General features: G+C 47.3%; 1 protein-coding gene across 1 annotated transcript in view; it reads right to left on the bottom strand.

Annotated features, from left to right (window-relative positions):
* Positions 1–7,880: 7,880 nt before the first annotated feature.
* Positions 7,881–16,611, bottom strand: part of CACNA1C (calcium voltage-gated channel subunit alpha1 C) — a gene marked incomplete at both ends in the record, with an annotated part of 458,232 nt that continues 449,501 nt past the window's right edge. The window contains 5 exons of the mRNA XM_082279808.1: positions 7,881–8,177; positions 8,425–8,742; positions 12,671–12,774; positions 14,615–14,724; positions 15,195–15,323. Of these exons, the coding sequence (XP_082135934.1) occupies positions 7,881–8,177; positions 8,425–8,742; positions 12,671–12,774; positions 14,615–14,724; positions 15,195–15,323 (958 nt within the window). The remainder of the gene's footprint in view (positions 8,178–8,424; positions 8,743–12,670; positions 12,775–14,614; positions 14,725–15,194; positions 15,324–16,611) is intronic.

The raw sequence follows: 16,611 nt of genomic DNA, 5'->3' as shown, positions 1-16,611 counted from the left end.
CAGGGAGTCTTCCAGCAAAGCTGGGCCCTTTGCTGGGCTTTGACCAACACCTGTGAGCACAGCGGTTTCGTATGGTTTTGTGGTGGCAAATGTCTAACTGGTGGCCAGTCTGAGTGTGCAGATAACGAGGTTTCTGTTGGTGATCCTTCTGCCGTTCCTTCTGCCATTCCTTCTGCCCTGCACTGACAACATCCACAGGTTTTCATCACCTCCTGGGTTTTAACATTTTGTGCCACCACTATTTAATAGTAGCAGCAAAGCCTGCAGTTCTGACAAGGGAACTGCAAGTGTGTGCAAGTCAGGGAAAAGTATTTATATATACACGCGTAACTGAAAAAAAACATTTTTCTTTAGGCGTTATTTTACTGAATCTTACTTGGACTGAGCACACTGTGATTTATAATGCTGTGACAGAAATGCAGCGCTCAGCTGGCATTGCGGTGTAATTTCTTGATAACCATGGTAGAACAAATTTGCTCAATCGACAAGCAAATGTGTGGAACGTTACTTGTTATCATCCCATTAGCTTCATGGCTTATGTATAATTACACTGTATTTAAGCTGAGGGCACTCATTTTCTGTTGCATGTGCTTGGTAAAAAGGAATCCAGTAGAGAAAATGTTAAGTGTGTGGTTACGCGTGAGTCACGTGTTGGACATTGTGACAGGGCAGAATTTCTGTGGTGACAGCAGTGCAGAGAGCAGTTGGATCTCTGAAGTTACTGTTTAACAGGACAGGCTGTGGCTGTCAAGACCGTTCTGCAGCCCCTTAAATAGGGACAAGAGCCCGTGAGTGGCAGCGGGGCTGCCAGTGGGAAATAAGGGGCTGCAGGAAGCTGTCCTATTTTTCAGCCACTGCTGGGAGGAGGGAGCAATGTCAAAGGAGTTTTGATACCATTTACAATATTGAACAAATCTGGACATTGTTTAGAAATTTATTAGCAATTTTAAAATAACATCATTCCTTAGATAAAAATGCAATCTTACAGGAATATACATTTGTCCCACACAGAGATGACCCTATAGCTCACTGGCGGGCCATTCGCTCTAACTTTCCTCTGTTGATTTTAAAACGTGCGAGAGGGCAAGACGGACTCTGGCACTGATGACAGGCTTACATGACGGTTACAAACTGTACAGCAGTATTTACAAAAGCATTTCTGTGGGTTCATGAAAACTAGATATAAAAGTGTGGAAGGAGGTAAAGAATTGAGACAGGGAAGGGCTTGGGTGGAGGTGCAAGGGAGGGCTGGGAAGGTGGGCAGGGAGTGTAGGGAAGAGTGGGAGAGGAGGTTTGTATCTGGACTGATTTATACTTGAGAGAGGTCATTTTACAGCTCTGGGCAATTCAAATGAAGGCAAAACACTTATATTTATCAACATTTATAGCTGATGATCAGAGCAGGAAATGGTGCTCCAGGGCCTGAACTTAAGAGGTGCTGAGGAACCCCATCTTCCCTGAAGTCACTGGGAAACACCGGTACGCAGTACCTTGCTGGGCCCGACCCAAACCATGCACAGACAGTACCCCCAGACCTTAAACCCTTTTGATCCTGCAGTGCTCAGTCATTGGTGCTGATGTGAATTCAGACTGAGAGATCAACTCCTAAGTGACACTTTCGTTCCTGAAACTGGACTAGATTCCAACCACTTCTTGCCAGAATTCACCCAAAGTGACTCATTCCTTGCTCTATCAAGTGGCAATTGTTTGGAGGGAGATGTCATCATTCAGAATTGATTTTTAAGGCAATTTTATAAGTATCTCCCCTTTTTTTGTGTGTGTGTGATGCAGCAATGTTTGTCAGAGATATTTACAATCTCACTCCTCCTCCTCCAAAATCTTCCCACATTCAAACTGTCAAGACTAAATAAGCTTGAAACAATCATTTCTATGAGCAATCATAAAGTTGATGATGTTTAGATAGTATTGGCTGCCAGTCTGCCTAGGTGCTTGAGATGGGAGCAGACTGACTTTAGGATGCTTAAAATACTGAAAGCATTTCAGCCTAATTGGGAAAGCGCTAACAGAAAAACACAGGTATTTAATCACCTGAATGATGAGGCTAACAAATGGTGTCTGAGTTTGTGAGTCTGTCTCGAACAGGAAAAAGCTTTGGAAAGGGGCTGGCAGAAAAATCTGTGGTTGAATGGAGTGGCGCCTGCTCTCGCCTGGGCCTGTCCCTGTCCCTGCTCCACTGGGCCTGGGATGCAGCCACCAACCCTGGCCTAAGGAAAGGACCGGGCAGAGCGCTGCCAACTTCAGGCCGCAGGAGTGGAGGCAGAGTGCCTGACATGGGCTAGGAAAACAACAGCATGGGAGTGTGGAGACAAGCTCCAGATCCTGCCTAACTAAGCCCTTGGTAATGCTAATGAAGATTCCCTCATTACATCAGTCATTGGTGCTGCTCCTCTCAATTAGCCCTTTAGAAAGGGACTAGATTAAGTTGCCTAAATGTCTCCCACCACCTGAGACCTCTGCCACGGTCTGGGGCTGAGGGCTGTGACACCAGCCCTGGCTGGGGCAGCGCTGTGCCTCTCCCCACCAGCTGCGGCAGACCTGGCAGAGGATACTGTAGGGTATCTCAAGTGACAGCAGACAACCACATGTAGGCAACTGAGTCGAGCCCTGTGCCCCTAAAGAAGGCCTGTTTTTTATGCTCAAGTGTTAAGTTCCCCGTAAGGGGGAGGAGAAGAATGGAGAATTTAACTAGAACACTAAAGTTTGTATCAGAAGAAGGGGGTTTTTTTCCATTCCAGTGTGATGCTACTGACTTTACTGAAAGCAGCTGGAGCCCAATCTGTCTTCAGAACAGGACATACCTGTTGCTGTACTTCTGCCCTCACCCACCCAACCTCAGGGAGCTGTAGTAGTGAGGCCATAGTGATTTCAGCTTTCCAGAAACAAAGCAGGAACAGAGGTAAAAGCTCCACGGACTGAGATCCCGTTGGAAACCTTCTGGATCCCTGGGCTTGCTCACCCAGAATAAAACTTTAAAAGTTTCACAACATTCAAAAGAAGAAAAAAAAAAAATCCTGTGCAGCTATTGAGAATTATGTTTCTTAGACTTCTCTGAGGAAGAAAATAAATGGGGGAAAGATATAATTAAATTTTTCAGGGCCCAGTGCTATTTTCCACATTCTTCACCTCAATACAACCTCCCTGGCCTCTAGTGCCCTCAAGCCTTATGTTAGCAAGATGGGAACTGAGGCTTCTGATGGCCTGGAACGTTTTCTTTATATGCACTACAGTTTTCATTATGGGAACTGATAAAATCTCACCGTTAACCAAAACCCCCAACTGGATTCTCCTTCAATATTATTGTGCTCCAAATTCCCCATTCAGTGTTCCTCTCCCCCCTGCTGCCCCTGCTGTGGGGACAGTCACAACAGGACCATGGATGTATCTCAGGATGCTCAGTTCTGTCTCAGTAGGGCTGCTTCACTTCAGCTCACGGGACCAGTGGGCTGGGGTTTCTCATCTACACGTACGAAGCAAGGCCTCCAACTCCATCTGTGACACAGGTGACCAACCCCACGGGCTTGGGGTCCCGCCACCTCGGCTGGTTGTGTCTGTGTGCAAACGCGCATACATTTCATACAGCAATCTGAAACTCAGGCAGAAAAGACACAGGAGCCTGGCTGAGACCCATACAACTGTTATATTGGCGTCAGTCTAAAGAAAGCAATGATACATTGCTTTGGAAATTATCAAGAAATGTAAAAAATGCATTTGCCCTTTTTTTGTTGTTGTTGTCGTCGTTGTCGTAGTCACTGGGGCAGGGTTCTGGGTCAGAAAACAAAGCAGAAATAGATGCGGTTCTGTACACGGCGCCTCTCTGGCTGTCCCTCCGTGCTGGGGTGTGGTGGGCAGGGCAAGAAAACAGATGGGACCCCTGCAGTAGCAGCAGCATCTACACCATCATTGTCCCCGTGTCCAGCTGAAGAGGCAGATGATGCACAAAAGGTCTGTGGACAACAAAACTCCAGCTCTGGATCATGAGTTCCACTTGCTTTCCCATCACGTCAGCCACACAGAAATAAGGAAGAAAAAAAGAAATGCACCCGATGTGGCTGGCCCAGTACTGTCTGGACTAATGAGCAGGAGTGATACAGGGAGGAGGTTTGCTGTTTTATAAGAAACGTCTTTAGTCTGCAGTGTACTCTAGCAAGTCAGAGATGCTCAGAGGCAAACAGCAGATGGTTTTCCCCATTCTTTCCTTCCATGCCACTTCTCAGCCATTGGTTCCTTCCACGCTTCCATCCACAGCACAGTGATTGTACCCACCATCCACTTCCATACGCAGGGAAACACTCCAGGAACTAAACCTGCCCCCTCCTTCCCACTGTCCCCCAGACTCTGCCTCACTCGCAGGAGGCAGCAGCTCTTTGCTCAGGCCTGTCACAATGTGCACATTGGAAGTACCTCAAATGAAAAAAAAACCCCAAAAACTGTCCTCCCCAGAAATTTGCACAGCTGGCACCAGCAATTACTAAATTTAACGCCTGCCCCTCAAACTGCAAAAGTCATTTGCATTCTCTGCTAGTCGTACATTTTCCACTCTGCAGCACCTATGGGGTCTTCCAGGAGAGAGCGGGGTTTCCCCTGGCCATTGTAGGCTCTGACCCCCCGAGGGAGTAGCAGCTTTCACCAAGAATGCGTGGGGCACAATCCTTCCTATCATCTTCCTTCTCATCAAGAAAAATCCTAAAAGATGGGCTGTTGAGCATCCAAAATGCTCATTGTCACCACTCATTTAGGTTAGCGCTGTTTTTCAGGAGTCTTCCATTGGGAGGGTCAGATGGACTTTGCAGTGAAAGAAAATGAGTTAGGGAGCCCTTACACGGCATTTTCAGAAACAGCCAACACGAGCATTTCCCCCTTCCAGTACCTTTGGAGCACATCAGCACCAGCAGCAGCAAACTCAAAGGGAGACACGCTTGTGTGCCTGTCTCCATACGGGGACCAGGGATGGAAGGATGGGCCTGGCCCACATCAGCTGGTTACATTCTCCAGGGAAGTCTTGAATTACAACTTTAATGACAGATGCTTGTACAAATGGATTTGTATTTCTCTAGTTTAAATGTATCTGGTTTTTTTCAAGGTATCTTGAGCTGATACTGGCCGGTTCAAAAAGTACAGTCAAAAATAGCCTTTGCTATTTCTCCTTTATGCCCCAGAGGATTGAGAAGAAGAACAAGAGCGTTACAAAAATAATGTAATCAATGTATGCAATGAAGGGTGTTCTCGGACATCTGCAGAAGCTCAAGATTTGAATCAAAGTTTAGCTCTGAGTCAGATCACACCTTGGAGCTCAGAACTGGTCTGCAAGTTTGTGAATCATCCTGAGGAGGGAGAAAAAACAGCACTAGTCTAGACAAAAATCGGTTGCATAAAATCTAACAATACGTGCCTGTTTTTTCAGCCTCTCTCTGGGGTTAGGGCCAACCGTCAGTGTGAGAGAGTCGAGAGAGTTTCACACTTACTAGTCAGGAATATGGCTGGGACATGCTGTGCTGCCAGATGTTTTGTGACTTAGTATCTGACCCATCCACTAAAGTCTGGGAAGAGGACTGAGACCATGCATAGGAACACCAAAAAGTCACTTGGCACCTGCATCTTGACCAGAGTGCAGCAATTCTCTTAATAAAGATCCAGAGCTCTCTCCCTTCTGCTTTTAGGGTTAGATAACTTTACTTTGCCAACTATTTTTGCATTTCTTATCCCAGGATCCTGCTATAATTGATCAGGGTTTAGCTGTTTAATAAAATAATTTTGAAGCCAGATATTCCCTCCCCACTCCTGGAATTGCTGGTGCCAGCTGAACATGTAGGATGGATCTGCCAAATGGGCTTGAGGGTCTTGCCACCCTCGAGTGGGACGAGACCTTTAGAGGAACTGAGCAAAAGGAAAGAAAACAAAGCCTGAATAAAATGTCCCAGTCTCTGGAAGAAAGATTCTCTACCAATAAAGTCATCGTGCACGTTAAAAGGGAGCGAGGAAGAAGGAAAATGAACACAAGATATGCAAAATCAGTAACGTTCAACCTGTCAGTGGATTGCAGAATAGTTACTTACACCAGGTACACTTTGTTCATTGTACAAATTAAAAAAGGAAAAAAAAAAAAAAATAGTACCCTTTCCCCAACCACACGTAAAAAAGCACTTAAAAGTTCAAAGGTAAAGCTTGGCACATTCCAAATACGAAATGATTCACTTGACATGCAGCAAAATATACAAGAAGTGATTCTTTTTTTTTCTTTTTTTTTTTAAACAAACTTAATTCAATTCATTATCTTTGCTTGGCACAATTGCAATTCATTTTAAAAAAATATTTGAAAAATACTGAAACTGACCTGAATTCAAGTATAACGGTTTCTTCAACAGAAACATTATCAATGCAATAAAACATCACACGGAATATATCGAAGCGTAACGTCTTCTGGTTTGTTTTTTTTTGTTTGTTTTTTGTTTGTTGTTTCCCCCCACCCCGGTAATTTTTCTTTTCTATACAGTTTTAATGCCAACACAACTTACAATTTTATTTTAAAATTAATATTATTGCATTGTTTTTGCATATCTTGTGGAACAGAAAATGCAAAGTTACTGATTCCCTTTTCGAAAGCAGAGACAGTGGTTTGTTTTTGCATTCGAATGGCCCCAGATACAGATCTCCTGCAGCTCAAACCAGGATGTGGAGAACTGCACTTACACGCACACACGCGCACGCACTCGCTCCTGTTGCTCCCACACTCACAGATACACTTAGCACTAAAAAGAACCCAAATCAATCACTCAAATGTGCAAGACTATATCAAGTGCATTGCCTACTATCTTTAAATTATAAAACAACAACAAAAAAAGGTTTCAGTTACTAGTAAATAAAATTACAAATTCTCGGTGTACATAATGGTTGGTAAAACTCATCTATCATTATACTTCTACCAAATTCCAATGGAGAAGCCCCCTCCCACCCCCCAGTTTAAATAATACAACATGATCAAACCAATTTAACATCTGCAAAGGTGAAAATAAAACCAAAACAAAAAAGGTAGGTGATTACAAAATGCTGTAAACACTCCCTTCTCCCTCAAAAAAATAATAATAATAAAATAGTCAAAATAAAAACTGCAACATGCTTTCAAGAAAATATCAAACTGCGAAACAATAACTCTGCACAGGCCCGGCGGCCCCTCGGCCCCGCCGCCATGCCTGCTCTCCCATTGGCTGGCACAGTTGGCGTGCTGAGCTCTGACTGGCCGGCAGGAGACCGCCTGAGCTCTGATTGGCTGGCGAGTGACTGCCCGAGGTCTGATTGGCCGGCAGGGGCTGCTGCCGGAGTCTCAGCAGGGCTGGGTTGCGCCTCGGGCGCCCGCGGGCTTCTCCTGCTTCCTCCTCCCCGTGGCCGTGTGGGAATCCACAGCAGAAGTCTTCCTCTCCTTCCGAATCAAAGGGCCTTGGCTTTATGGAGACGGTGAGGCTCATACAGAATATGTGCAAAATGATTTTTACAAGCAAAGTTGAAAGACACCCGTTTGGCGCAGGGTCCTTTTGGCTAGGGCCATCCACAGGAAGCTGAGGTTCCCCTTCGTGCTCCAGAGGCAGCTGTCGTTCCTTGTGCAGGGACTGAAAAAAAGAGGGAGCTGGCTCTCCTCCTCTTCTTCTCCTCCTCCTCACTCTTCCTTCATGGACACGTGCTGGGGTTATATCCGCTCCTGAAAAGCTTTCTTACACCACCCAACTCTGCGACTCGTCCCAACAGAAATGAATGAAGAACGCTGTTCCGGTTACTCCAGGTCACGAGAACAGTGAGGCACTTCTGAAACAAACCCATTAGGAACATTGAAACAAATAAAAAACCAGCATCGCTTCCAGCCCTGGCAACTACAGGCTGCTGATATAAATCCTGCTGTCCTTGAGCTCCTCCTGACTTATCCTACAATCCGGGTTCTGCACCTCTTCCTCTTCCTCTCCTGCACTGTCCTGCCCTGGGTCCCTGCAGTTAGCAAAAGGCAAGAGGTTGCCATTGGGGCTCTGCTTGCTGTTACCATTGAGAATGTTGTCTGCTGCATTTTCCATCTCTTCTATCGTCATGTCGCAGGCGTCTGCGAGCTCCTGGGTTGTGACCTCAATGAACTTTGGATCTTGAGCAAACTGCATCAGTCCTTCCGAAATCAAGACCTTCAAAAGCAGGTGGGGAACCAGAACACAAAGACACGTGTTAGTACTCTGCAGCACCAACCCCGTCACACCTCTAACACAACCCTCTTTGCTGCTGTGTTCCTTTCCCATTCATGCTGCTACACCCCTGCTGGGAGCTGGGCTCTCCTACTCCTGGCACTGTGGGCAGCAGTGGATCTGTCGCCCAGCTCTTCCGAGGGCCATGTTTCTAGCGGACACCGTGTCCTTCGAGAGTGTGCATTCTTACCGCTTCCACCAGGCTGCTGGCGCTGCCGTGGAGCTGCCGGCTGCTCCCTGCGGTCTGGCTGGGCACGGTCAGGGACACCGGCCGGGCTCTTCTGGGGCTGCCGCCGCTCTCAGGGTACCGGGAGCCGCAGTGGACGGACGGCAAGCTGCTGTTGAGCTTCTCCGAGGACTCTGCCCCGTCGAGGCGCAGGGTTGGGATGGTCTGTTGCGGCCAGCCCCGGTTGCAGGGCGTGGCCGGGGGCGTAGCACACAGCCGAGAGAACATGGTGGGGGAATGGCTTCGCTGGAGCAGGGGACTCAGGCCGGCCACTGCTAATGCCTGTGGACAGAGGAGGGACAAGGTGAATGAGAGCTTCCAGGGCTGGAACAAGGAGGTGCTGAAGAAACCATCCGAGAAAGGTCTGGAGAGTCTCGAGGCTTGTGAAAACAGCTGCCAACTTCTTGAAGGGTTTAGATGTGTGCTGCAAACTCATTTTGCAAGCTTTCCTTTAAATGCTGTACCCTGTGCTAGTGCCAAGCACTGGATTGGAAACTTTCAGAACTGCAGCTCTTCAGCCTGGGAGCCACGGCACTGCCAGGAGGGATGCAGCCCCATTCCCCTGGCACTGCCAGGAGGGATGCAGCCCCATTCCCCTGGTACTGCCAGGAGGGATGCAGCCCCATTCCCCTGGCACTGCCAGGAGGGATGCAGCCCCATTCCCCTGGTACTGCCAGGAGGGATGCAGCCCCATTCCCCTGGTACTGCCAGGAGGGATGCAGCCCCATTCCGCTGGCACTGCCAGGAGGGATGCAGCCCCATTCCGCTGGTACTGCCAGGAGGGATGCAGCCCCATTCCCCTGGCACTGCCAGGAGGGATGCAGCCCCATTCCCACAGCACTGCCAGGAGGGATGCAGCCCCATTCCCACAGCACTGCCAGGAAGGATGCAGCCCCATTCCCCTGGTACTGCCAGGAAGGATGCAGCCCCATTCCCCTGGCACTGCCAGGAGGGATGCAGCCCCATTCCCACAGCACTGCCAGGAGGGATGCAGCCCCATTCCCCTGGTACTGCCAGGAGGGATGCAGCCCCATTCCGCTGGCACTGCCAGGAGGCATGCAGCCCCATTCCCCTGGTACTGCCAGGAAGGATGCAGCCCCATTCCCCTGGTACTGCCAGGAGGGATGCAGCCCCATTCCCCTGGTACTGCCAGGAGGGATGCAGCCCCATTCCCCTGGCACTGCCAGGAGGGATGCAGCCCCATTCCCCTGGCACTGCCAGGAGGGATGCAGCCCCATTCCACTGGCACTGCCAGGAGGCATGCAGCCCCATTCCCCTGGCACTGCCAGGAAGGATGCAGCCCCATTCCGCTGGCACTGCCAGGAGGGATGCAGCCCCATTCCCACGGCACTGCCAGGAGGGATGCAGCCCCATTCCCACAGCACTGCCAGGAGGGATGCAGCCCCATTCCGCTGGCACTGCCAGGAGGGATGCAGCCCCATTCCACTGGCACTGCCAGGAGGGATGCAGCCCCATTCCACTGGCACTGCCAGGAGGGATGCAGCCCCATTCCCACAGCACTGCCAGGAAGGATGCAGCCCCATTCCCCTGGTACTGCCAGGAGGGATGCAGCCCCATTTCCCTGGCACTGCCAGGAGGGATGCAGCCCCATTCCACTGGCACTGCCAGGAGGGATGCAGCCCCATTCCCCTGGTACTGCCAGGAGGGATGCAGCCCCATTCCCCTGGTACTGCCAGGAGGGATGCAGCCCCATTCCCCTGGCACTGCCAGGAGGGATGCAGCCCCATTCCCACGGCACTGCCAGGAGGGATGCAGCCCCATTCCGCTGGCACTGCCAGAAACATTACCTCTTCTCTAGTGGGGGAGACAGCAACTCATTTTCCCACCACTGACACCACACATAGCACAGGCTTTTACTGCCAGCTGCTGTTTTAAGTGTCTACTGATAATATCTACAGATACCAGATGTGAATTTTAGATGTGTGTGCAGTTGGCAATAACTTTAAATCCACCACGGGATTTTAAGGCATCTGCTGTTGGTGGGAGGATCAATATCTGATGATTATACTTTCAGCCATCCAGTCCTTCCTGTAGTCATATACACAACCCTTGAGTCATCCAGCCTCCTCTTATAACAAATTCTCAGGAAGCCTCTTGTTGCACAGGGCTGATCTGATGCCTTATTGATGGTGACTGCTTCCTTGTTCTATGAGCAAGACTGTCAGAGTCATAAGCTCATCTCAGACAGCTCATGGCTGAGCAATGAAATAAACGCATAGAAAATGCAAAAGCACGTGGATTGTGTTGTGTTCAGGCTGGTGTTAGGCTCACTCAGCTTCAGCTATGGGGAAGCTCTGTGTTTAGTTTAAGCTAGCTGTGCAGAGAGGCACTGGCAAGCCTCCCTTCTCTTCAATGCCTGCCTGAAAACGCTGCCTCAAAGACATGACCTACACAAGACTTAAACTTGCCTTTTGGTGATGCTCCTTCTCTCCATGGAGCACAGTGGGACTGAACTGGCTATTTTAAACCAGACAGCTCACTTTAAGCTATCTAATGTTCAGTGAAGCTCAGTCCATCTGCCACTGAAGTCCTTGGGAACTGATAACTATGTTGTGCTGGTGGCTTCAGTGTCAGGTAAACAACAGAATTAATTATTAGTCACCTGAAAGTTCACCAAGGCTTTCTCAGAAATTAGATGTCAGACTCCTTTGAAATTTCAGTGAGGAAGAAAGCCCTTAAAACTTCTTCTGAATAAGTCATGCCCTGCAGGCTCTGATGGCCTCAGCACATCCCTTAAACAGCCAGGACTTCAAGGAGAGACCTAGATCTGTCAGGCAGGGCAACGGAACCAATTTTTCGGCTTGTTGGCAGAAACATATACAAAATGTTTTATCAAAAATGTAAGGTTCTGAGGAAGCTGAAAGAAGCTCTGTGGGATTGCTTTGAGCTTCAGCTGCATACATTTACATATCATGATGTACAGGTGTTCTGTGAGAACACCTCTTCAAGCATTCACAGCAACAGAATCCATTAGGCTTAGCAGAGGCAACCTTTCCACTCTGTGGTCTTATTTTAGGCACTGTTAACATTTTTGTAAGCATGTGAACATTGCTGAGTGTTGTCAGCTGGTGGCCAGATGCCTCTGTCAGGGTAGCCCTTCAGTGTGGTTGAGTGACACTTGTGTGGGCAGAGCCCCATCCCTCCAGGACTGCCTGGTGGGTTGAGGAAGGGTGAAGTAGCTCCATCTTATTTGTAGAGGTTGGAGGGAGGTGATTCTGTCAGCTGTGTGGGCTGAGAGGGCTGGGAGGCTTGTGTTCCCTCTGCCTGGCCTGCCATGGGAGGGCTGTTGCTGCTGTGGTGAACGTGGGAAGCTGTTTCCTGACCAATCCTCCCTGCTCCAACACATTTTCTGGTTGTCCCTGCCACAGCTGTACCTCTCTGCAGACCACTGCTTTCTGGAGCTCAAGAATTAAAGGATAACTCTCTGGAAGAGGAGGTGAGAAAAGCCAAGGAGCCTCAAGCCCACTCCTCTCTCACTCCTCTGACTTCTCACTCCTCCCATTCCTGCTGTGTGGCATTTTCTGCCCTCATGGCAGCCTAAAGAGGTGGCAAGGCCATTCTGCCCTGCCTGGGTGGACTGCACAGAGCAGGATGCCACACTTGCAAGGCTGGCACTGCCATCTGCACTTGTTTCTTTTATGGTGACAAAAAGTGGCATTGTCAAACCAACAGACACAGCTCTCCTTTGGAATCTGACAGCTGGCTAATCATCTAGGTACGTGCCCAAGCATACATTTGCTAGGCTGCTGAACACAGTTACAAAGGGCTTAAGAAGCTGATTGATTATGTGTAATCAGTTTATGTTTTAAAATGGTTAATTACACTTACTGGTTACCTTTAATTAATATGAAAGTAGACTGTGCACAGTTCATTCATGTGCATACTGCCATCAAAGCCAGTGTAATTGTGCTGCAGCATGCAATTTGGGTAGTTGTTTTCATCTTTTTGCTAGTATTTTATTTTATTCTTTCATGGGCATCAGAAAATGATAACTGTGGCTGACTCCAAGGGACATATTCCTGTAGCATTCTGGGAATGATAGAAGTCCTGAGTGCTAAAACCTGGGCCTTTGGTGTGGGTGAGAATCTATCCCAAATGGTTTTTAAGCAGTGGGTTGGGATGCTCTGGGGCGGCACTGCAGCTGGCTGTGTGGTTATTAACACTCACCTGTGTGGTTATTAACACTCACCTGATGATGGACCAGATGCAAAGGCAGGACTGTCTTCTGCGAGACGTCCACGCCCTGGTTTTTCTGTCTTTTCAAACACTCTAAGTGAAAAGATGCTCTTCGACCTGAAACAGCAACCACACACAATGTGTTCATCACTCATAATACACCACAGGTCATCTGCTTCCAGTTTCTTTTAGTGCAGCCCCACTGGACATACAGCAAAGACACACATGCTTTAGGCTCTGTCCAGTTTCCCCTCAACACTCTCCACAGCAAATGTATTTACAGAAAGCACTCGGGCATCACGAACCAATCACCGCTACCTTCCAAGCAAGCTGCAAGGTGGGGTTCTGTACACTTTGCTCCTTTAGAACACATGCAGCTGATTTCCCTCCTGAGCAGTGGCAGTGCTCTCAGACCTCTGTGGCTGGGGCAAAGCCCTCACCAGGATGGTGGCAGCTGAGGCTCTGGAGCTGTGCTGGCTGTACACAACACGCAGGCACTGCTCAGGTGGCACTGGAGCCCTGCTTGCATGTGATCTGTGTCCCTCAGCTGCCAGACATACCCCAGTGTACGAGACTGCGTCTAGAGCAAGGTCGAGTGGAACTGAATTAATCAGTGGTGAATTTACTGGTGAATGGAAGGTGACTTAGACAGACGTGAAGCATTTTCAGAATTTGGAAGGAAGGGAAAAAAAAATATTTTAGAGGGAGCTGTTGAAACGGTCACATTTTTTACTTGCTATAAAATTAAACTTTACTTCTCTAAATATGAGAAAGGTACTCCCAATGAGGAATTAAAAACTACTGAAAACTATGTTTATGATCAAGTGCTTTAGTTCTGAAAAATGGCAAATAAATCCAATATTAAAGATTCAATACATGGCACGCTAAAATATTTTGTGGTCTTCTTGATTTTGTTGACATTTTTCTAACGAAGAAAAGAAAATCAGAATTCTGAAAATAGTAAGTATCTAATATTGGTTTGTTGAGAAAAAGCTCTCTCAGGGTTAGAGAAAATATGTTATAACCCAGAGAATGAATATTACAATGCAGGTTAAAAGTACTTCCTCTTTCTAGAGAAAAAACCCAACTAGTAAAATGAGTATGACATCAATGTATAAATATTCACTGGAATGTAGTTAGTATCAAGGGCTGACTGCCTTACAGATAGATATAAAGTTGTCATTGCCTAATATTTTAAGATTTGAAATAAAGTAAATGTTATTAGAACACTCAGGCATCCTGAAGGATTTGGGTGAAGACTCAGTAGCCTCACTTTAAACATACCTAGTCTGTCACTGTTATTCTGTAAAAATGTATTTTATATACATGATTCTTTTTAGTTTCTCCCTTCAATGCCCTTTTTCACCACACCAATACTCAGAAAAAGGTTGAAAATGTTTTACCTAAAAGAGTTCATTTTCTCACAGACTCTCTTGATACTTCATAAAACCTTGTGATTCATGGGTTTCACCTGACAGTGAGGCACTTGCAAATCTCCAGGTACAATTAGATCAGAAGGCAAATTTATGTTGTATTAACTTAATCTGACATTCAGTGTGTTCCTGGTAGCAGAGAAAGGAGACAATCTCTCATTTCTCCTTGCTGAATACACAGAGCAGAACACCACAGACTCAAGGCTCACCCACTCGGTGACTCCCTGGTGATTGTTTGGAGAGTCTACAGTTCTCAAATAAACGGCCCTAATTCACAGGCAGGCTTAATCAAACAGATCACAGGGACTGTCCAAACAGCCACAGGTTCATCTGCTGACTGAGTGTGAAGCCAGCAGAGCCATGTGCCTGATCAGGATTGTCTGCACACCCTGGGATTCCTGGTCTCACAAGCTGAATGCAGCAAACAGCAACACCTGTGCCCACACAGGCTGGGATTCCTGCAGGGAGATGTGGGAACTTCACCAAGGCAGAAGAAACCCAGCCCAGCCCTGCTGGGAGGTTACCTAGTGCTGAGGAGCACAGAAACCCCTTCTTCGGAGAGTGCCGGGTGTCCTCTCCTTTGTTGTTTTCTGGTGGAGTGAGTTGTCTGTTTTCATCATCTTGGTATGCGAGCCTGGGAAGGAGAGCAGAGGGAATTAGAAAAGCAGCTGATATTGGGCAGAATAAGCCCTTTTCCAGCAAGGAGGCCAGGAAGATCATGCTAGCAAAGGGATGCAAGAGCGAGCTAGCTTCAAACTGTTACTGGTCCAGGAGCAGTAACAAGAGACTGTGAGACAGAGAACCCTCTGAAAATGAGGTCTGGGAACATCAGGAGGTAGAAGGGAATGTGGGGGAGGCCCTGCAGATCCAGATGTCTCATTCAGAGAAGGAGAATCCTAGGTGAAAGATACCCTTTTCAATATTACTTCTAGGGCTGAACTGCATTTTTAAAAAAAATTATTTTCTGATATTTGAGTTGTCTAACTCAAATTTTCTGACCTTCCCCCATAAATTGAAACTTTTACAGAAAAAGTCACCTCTTCCCACCTCTCCCCCTTAATTAAAGAACCACCCAAACACCTTGACTAAAGCTGCAAAGCTCACATTTCGGTAGAGAGCAGACTTGGTTCACTACAGTACTCAATGTCTTCATTCAAATTTTCGTCATAAGTCTCATCCTGAGACACTTCCTCTTGGCAAACAATTGCCAGCTGGCTGTCTCTGGAACTGGAGCTAATGAGCAAAAAAGACAAGTCAAGATATGGAGATGGTAAAGACAACCTGTTACAAAGACAAGAATGACAGGCTCCATCTGTCTCCGTTTATTATAATGCTGAAGAGCCATCATAGAAAAATCAATGACTGAGCAGAGCTACAGAGTTCACAAATACAAGGCAACAACCTTTGTCTGTGTCCTCTTTCACAGGATGAGTTTCTTAAACCAGTGCTGAACAACACTGTAAATGTATTTTGTCATTTGTGACTACCCGTACTCTATTAATGTGCACATCACCCTGACCACGTTTCCAAAGATACACCTCCCTGAACACACAGTAAAATCTGAGATGGGCTCTCAGCAATAAGCTTTTTCCCTTGTTGCAAAAAACTTGGTTATGGATTTCAGAGAAGCCTCCTGGCCACTCACAGTAACCTTCTCATCTCTGTGATGTGTGGCCTTTGCCTCCCCAAATCCCTCACTCTGCACCAGCTCTGGCCTCTGCCGCCTGGTCACGTTCTCTTCCTTGCTGGCTTTTCCATCTTTTGTCCCTTTTTTCAACTGCAGAAGTGCTTCTACTGAATTCAATAGGCTCTGTTCAAAGCCTTAGGTGTGCCAGCCCTTCATTCCCTGCTTGCCTCCTCTGTCCCTCTGTTTCCCATTTCAGCACCCGTATTTCACTTCATTTGTACTTTGTGTTTTCTGAGGAGTAAAGTAAAATCTGGAGGTAGCTTGAATCTTTGAGGTATGGACATGGAGGTATTGGAAACAATTTCAGTTTCTTACTAGTATTTGCAGAAGAGAGCAGGGTGGCTTTTTTTTTTTTTTTTCCATCTTTTAGGGACTGGAGAGGCAACATTAACCTCATCTGGTTAAAGCAAAAACCACTGCAAGAAGTGTGGGTATGCATTGTGTAAGAAAGCCTGCAGGGCAGTGCTGCAGTGGCCTTCCTCTGAAATGAGAGGCAAGTAAAACTGCTAAGGTGCAGAGAGGAAAAAAATCTGTACCTGGCATCTCCTCCTGCTCAACAGTCTGTGTGTAGCCAAAAACATACAGAATTTTTGTATGAACATGCCAGGGTGTACTTCACTATGCTGTGATCAGAGAATGTGTAGGTGTGTGAGCCCAGCTAGAATCTCTAAAAAACCCCGGATCTAGAAAACAGCCAGAACACGAACCACTACTTGCCCCGAGCTGGGAGTATTTTCTGGAGCTGTCATGGTGATCAGTATCTCTATTTCAGCCCTACTGACACCAAAAAGAGAGCTCATGTTCAGCATTAATGGGAATTTGGAGTTTGAGTAG

This window comes from Coloeus monedula, assembly GCF_965178545.1.
Source record: "Coloeus monedula genome assembly, chromosome: 4".
Classification (NCBI taxonomy): Eukaryota; Metazoa; Chordata; class Aves; order Passeriformes; family Corvidae; genus Coloeus; species Coloeus monedula.
Note: the sequence above shows the minus strand (reverse complement) of the source record. Positions and strands in the feature narration are given on the sequence as shown.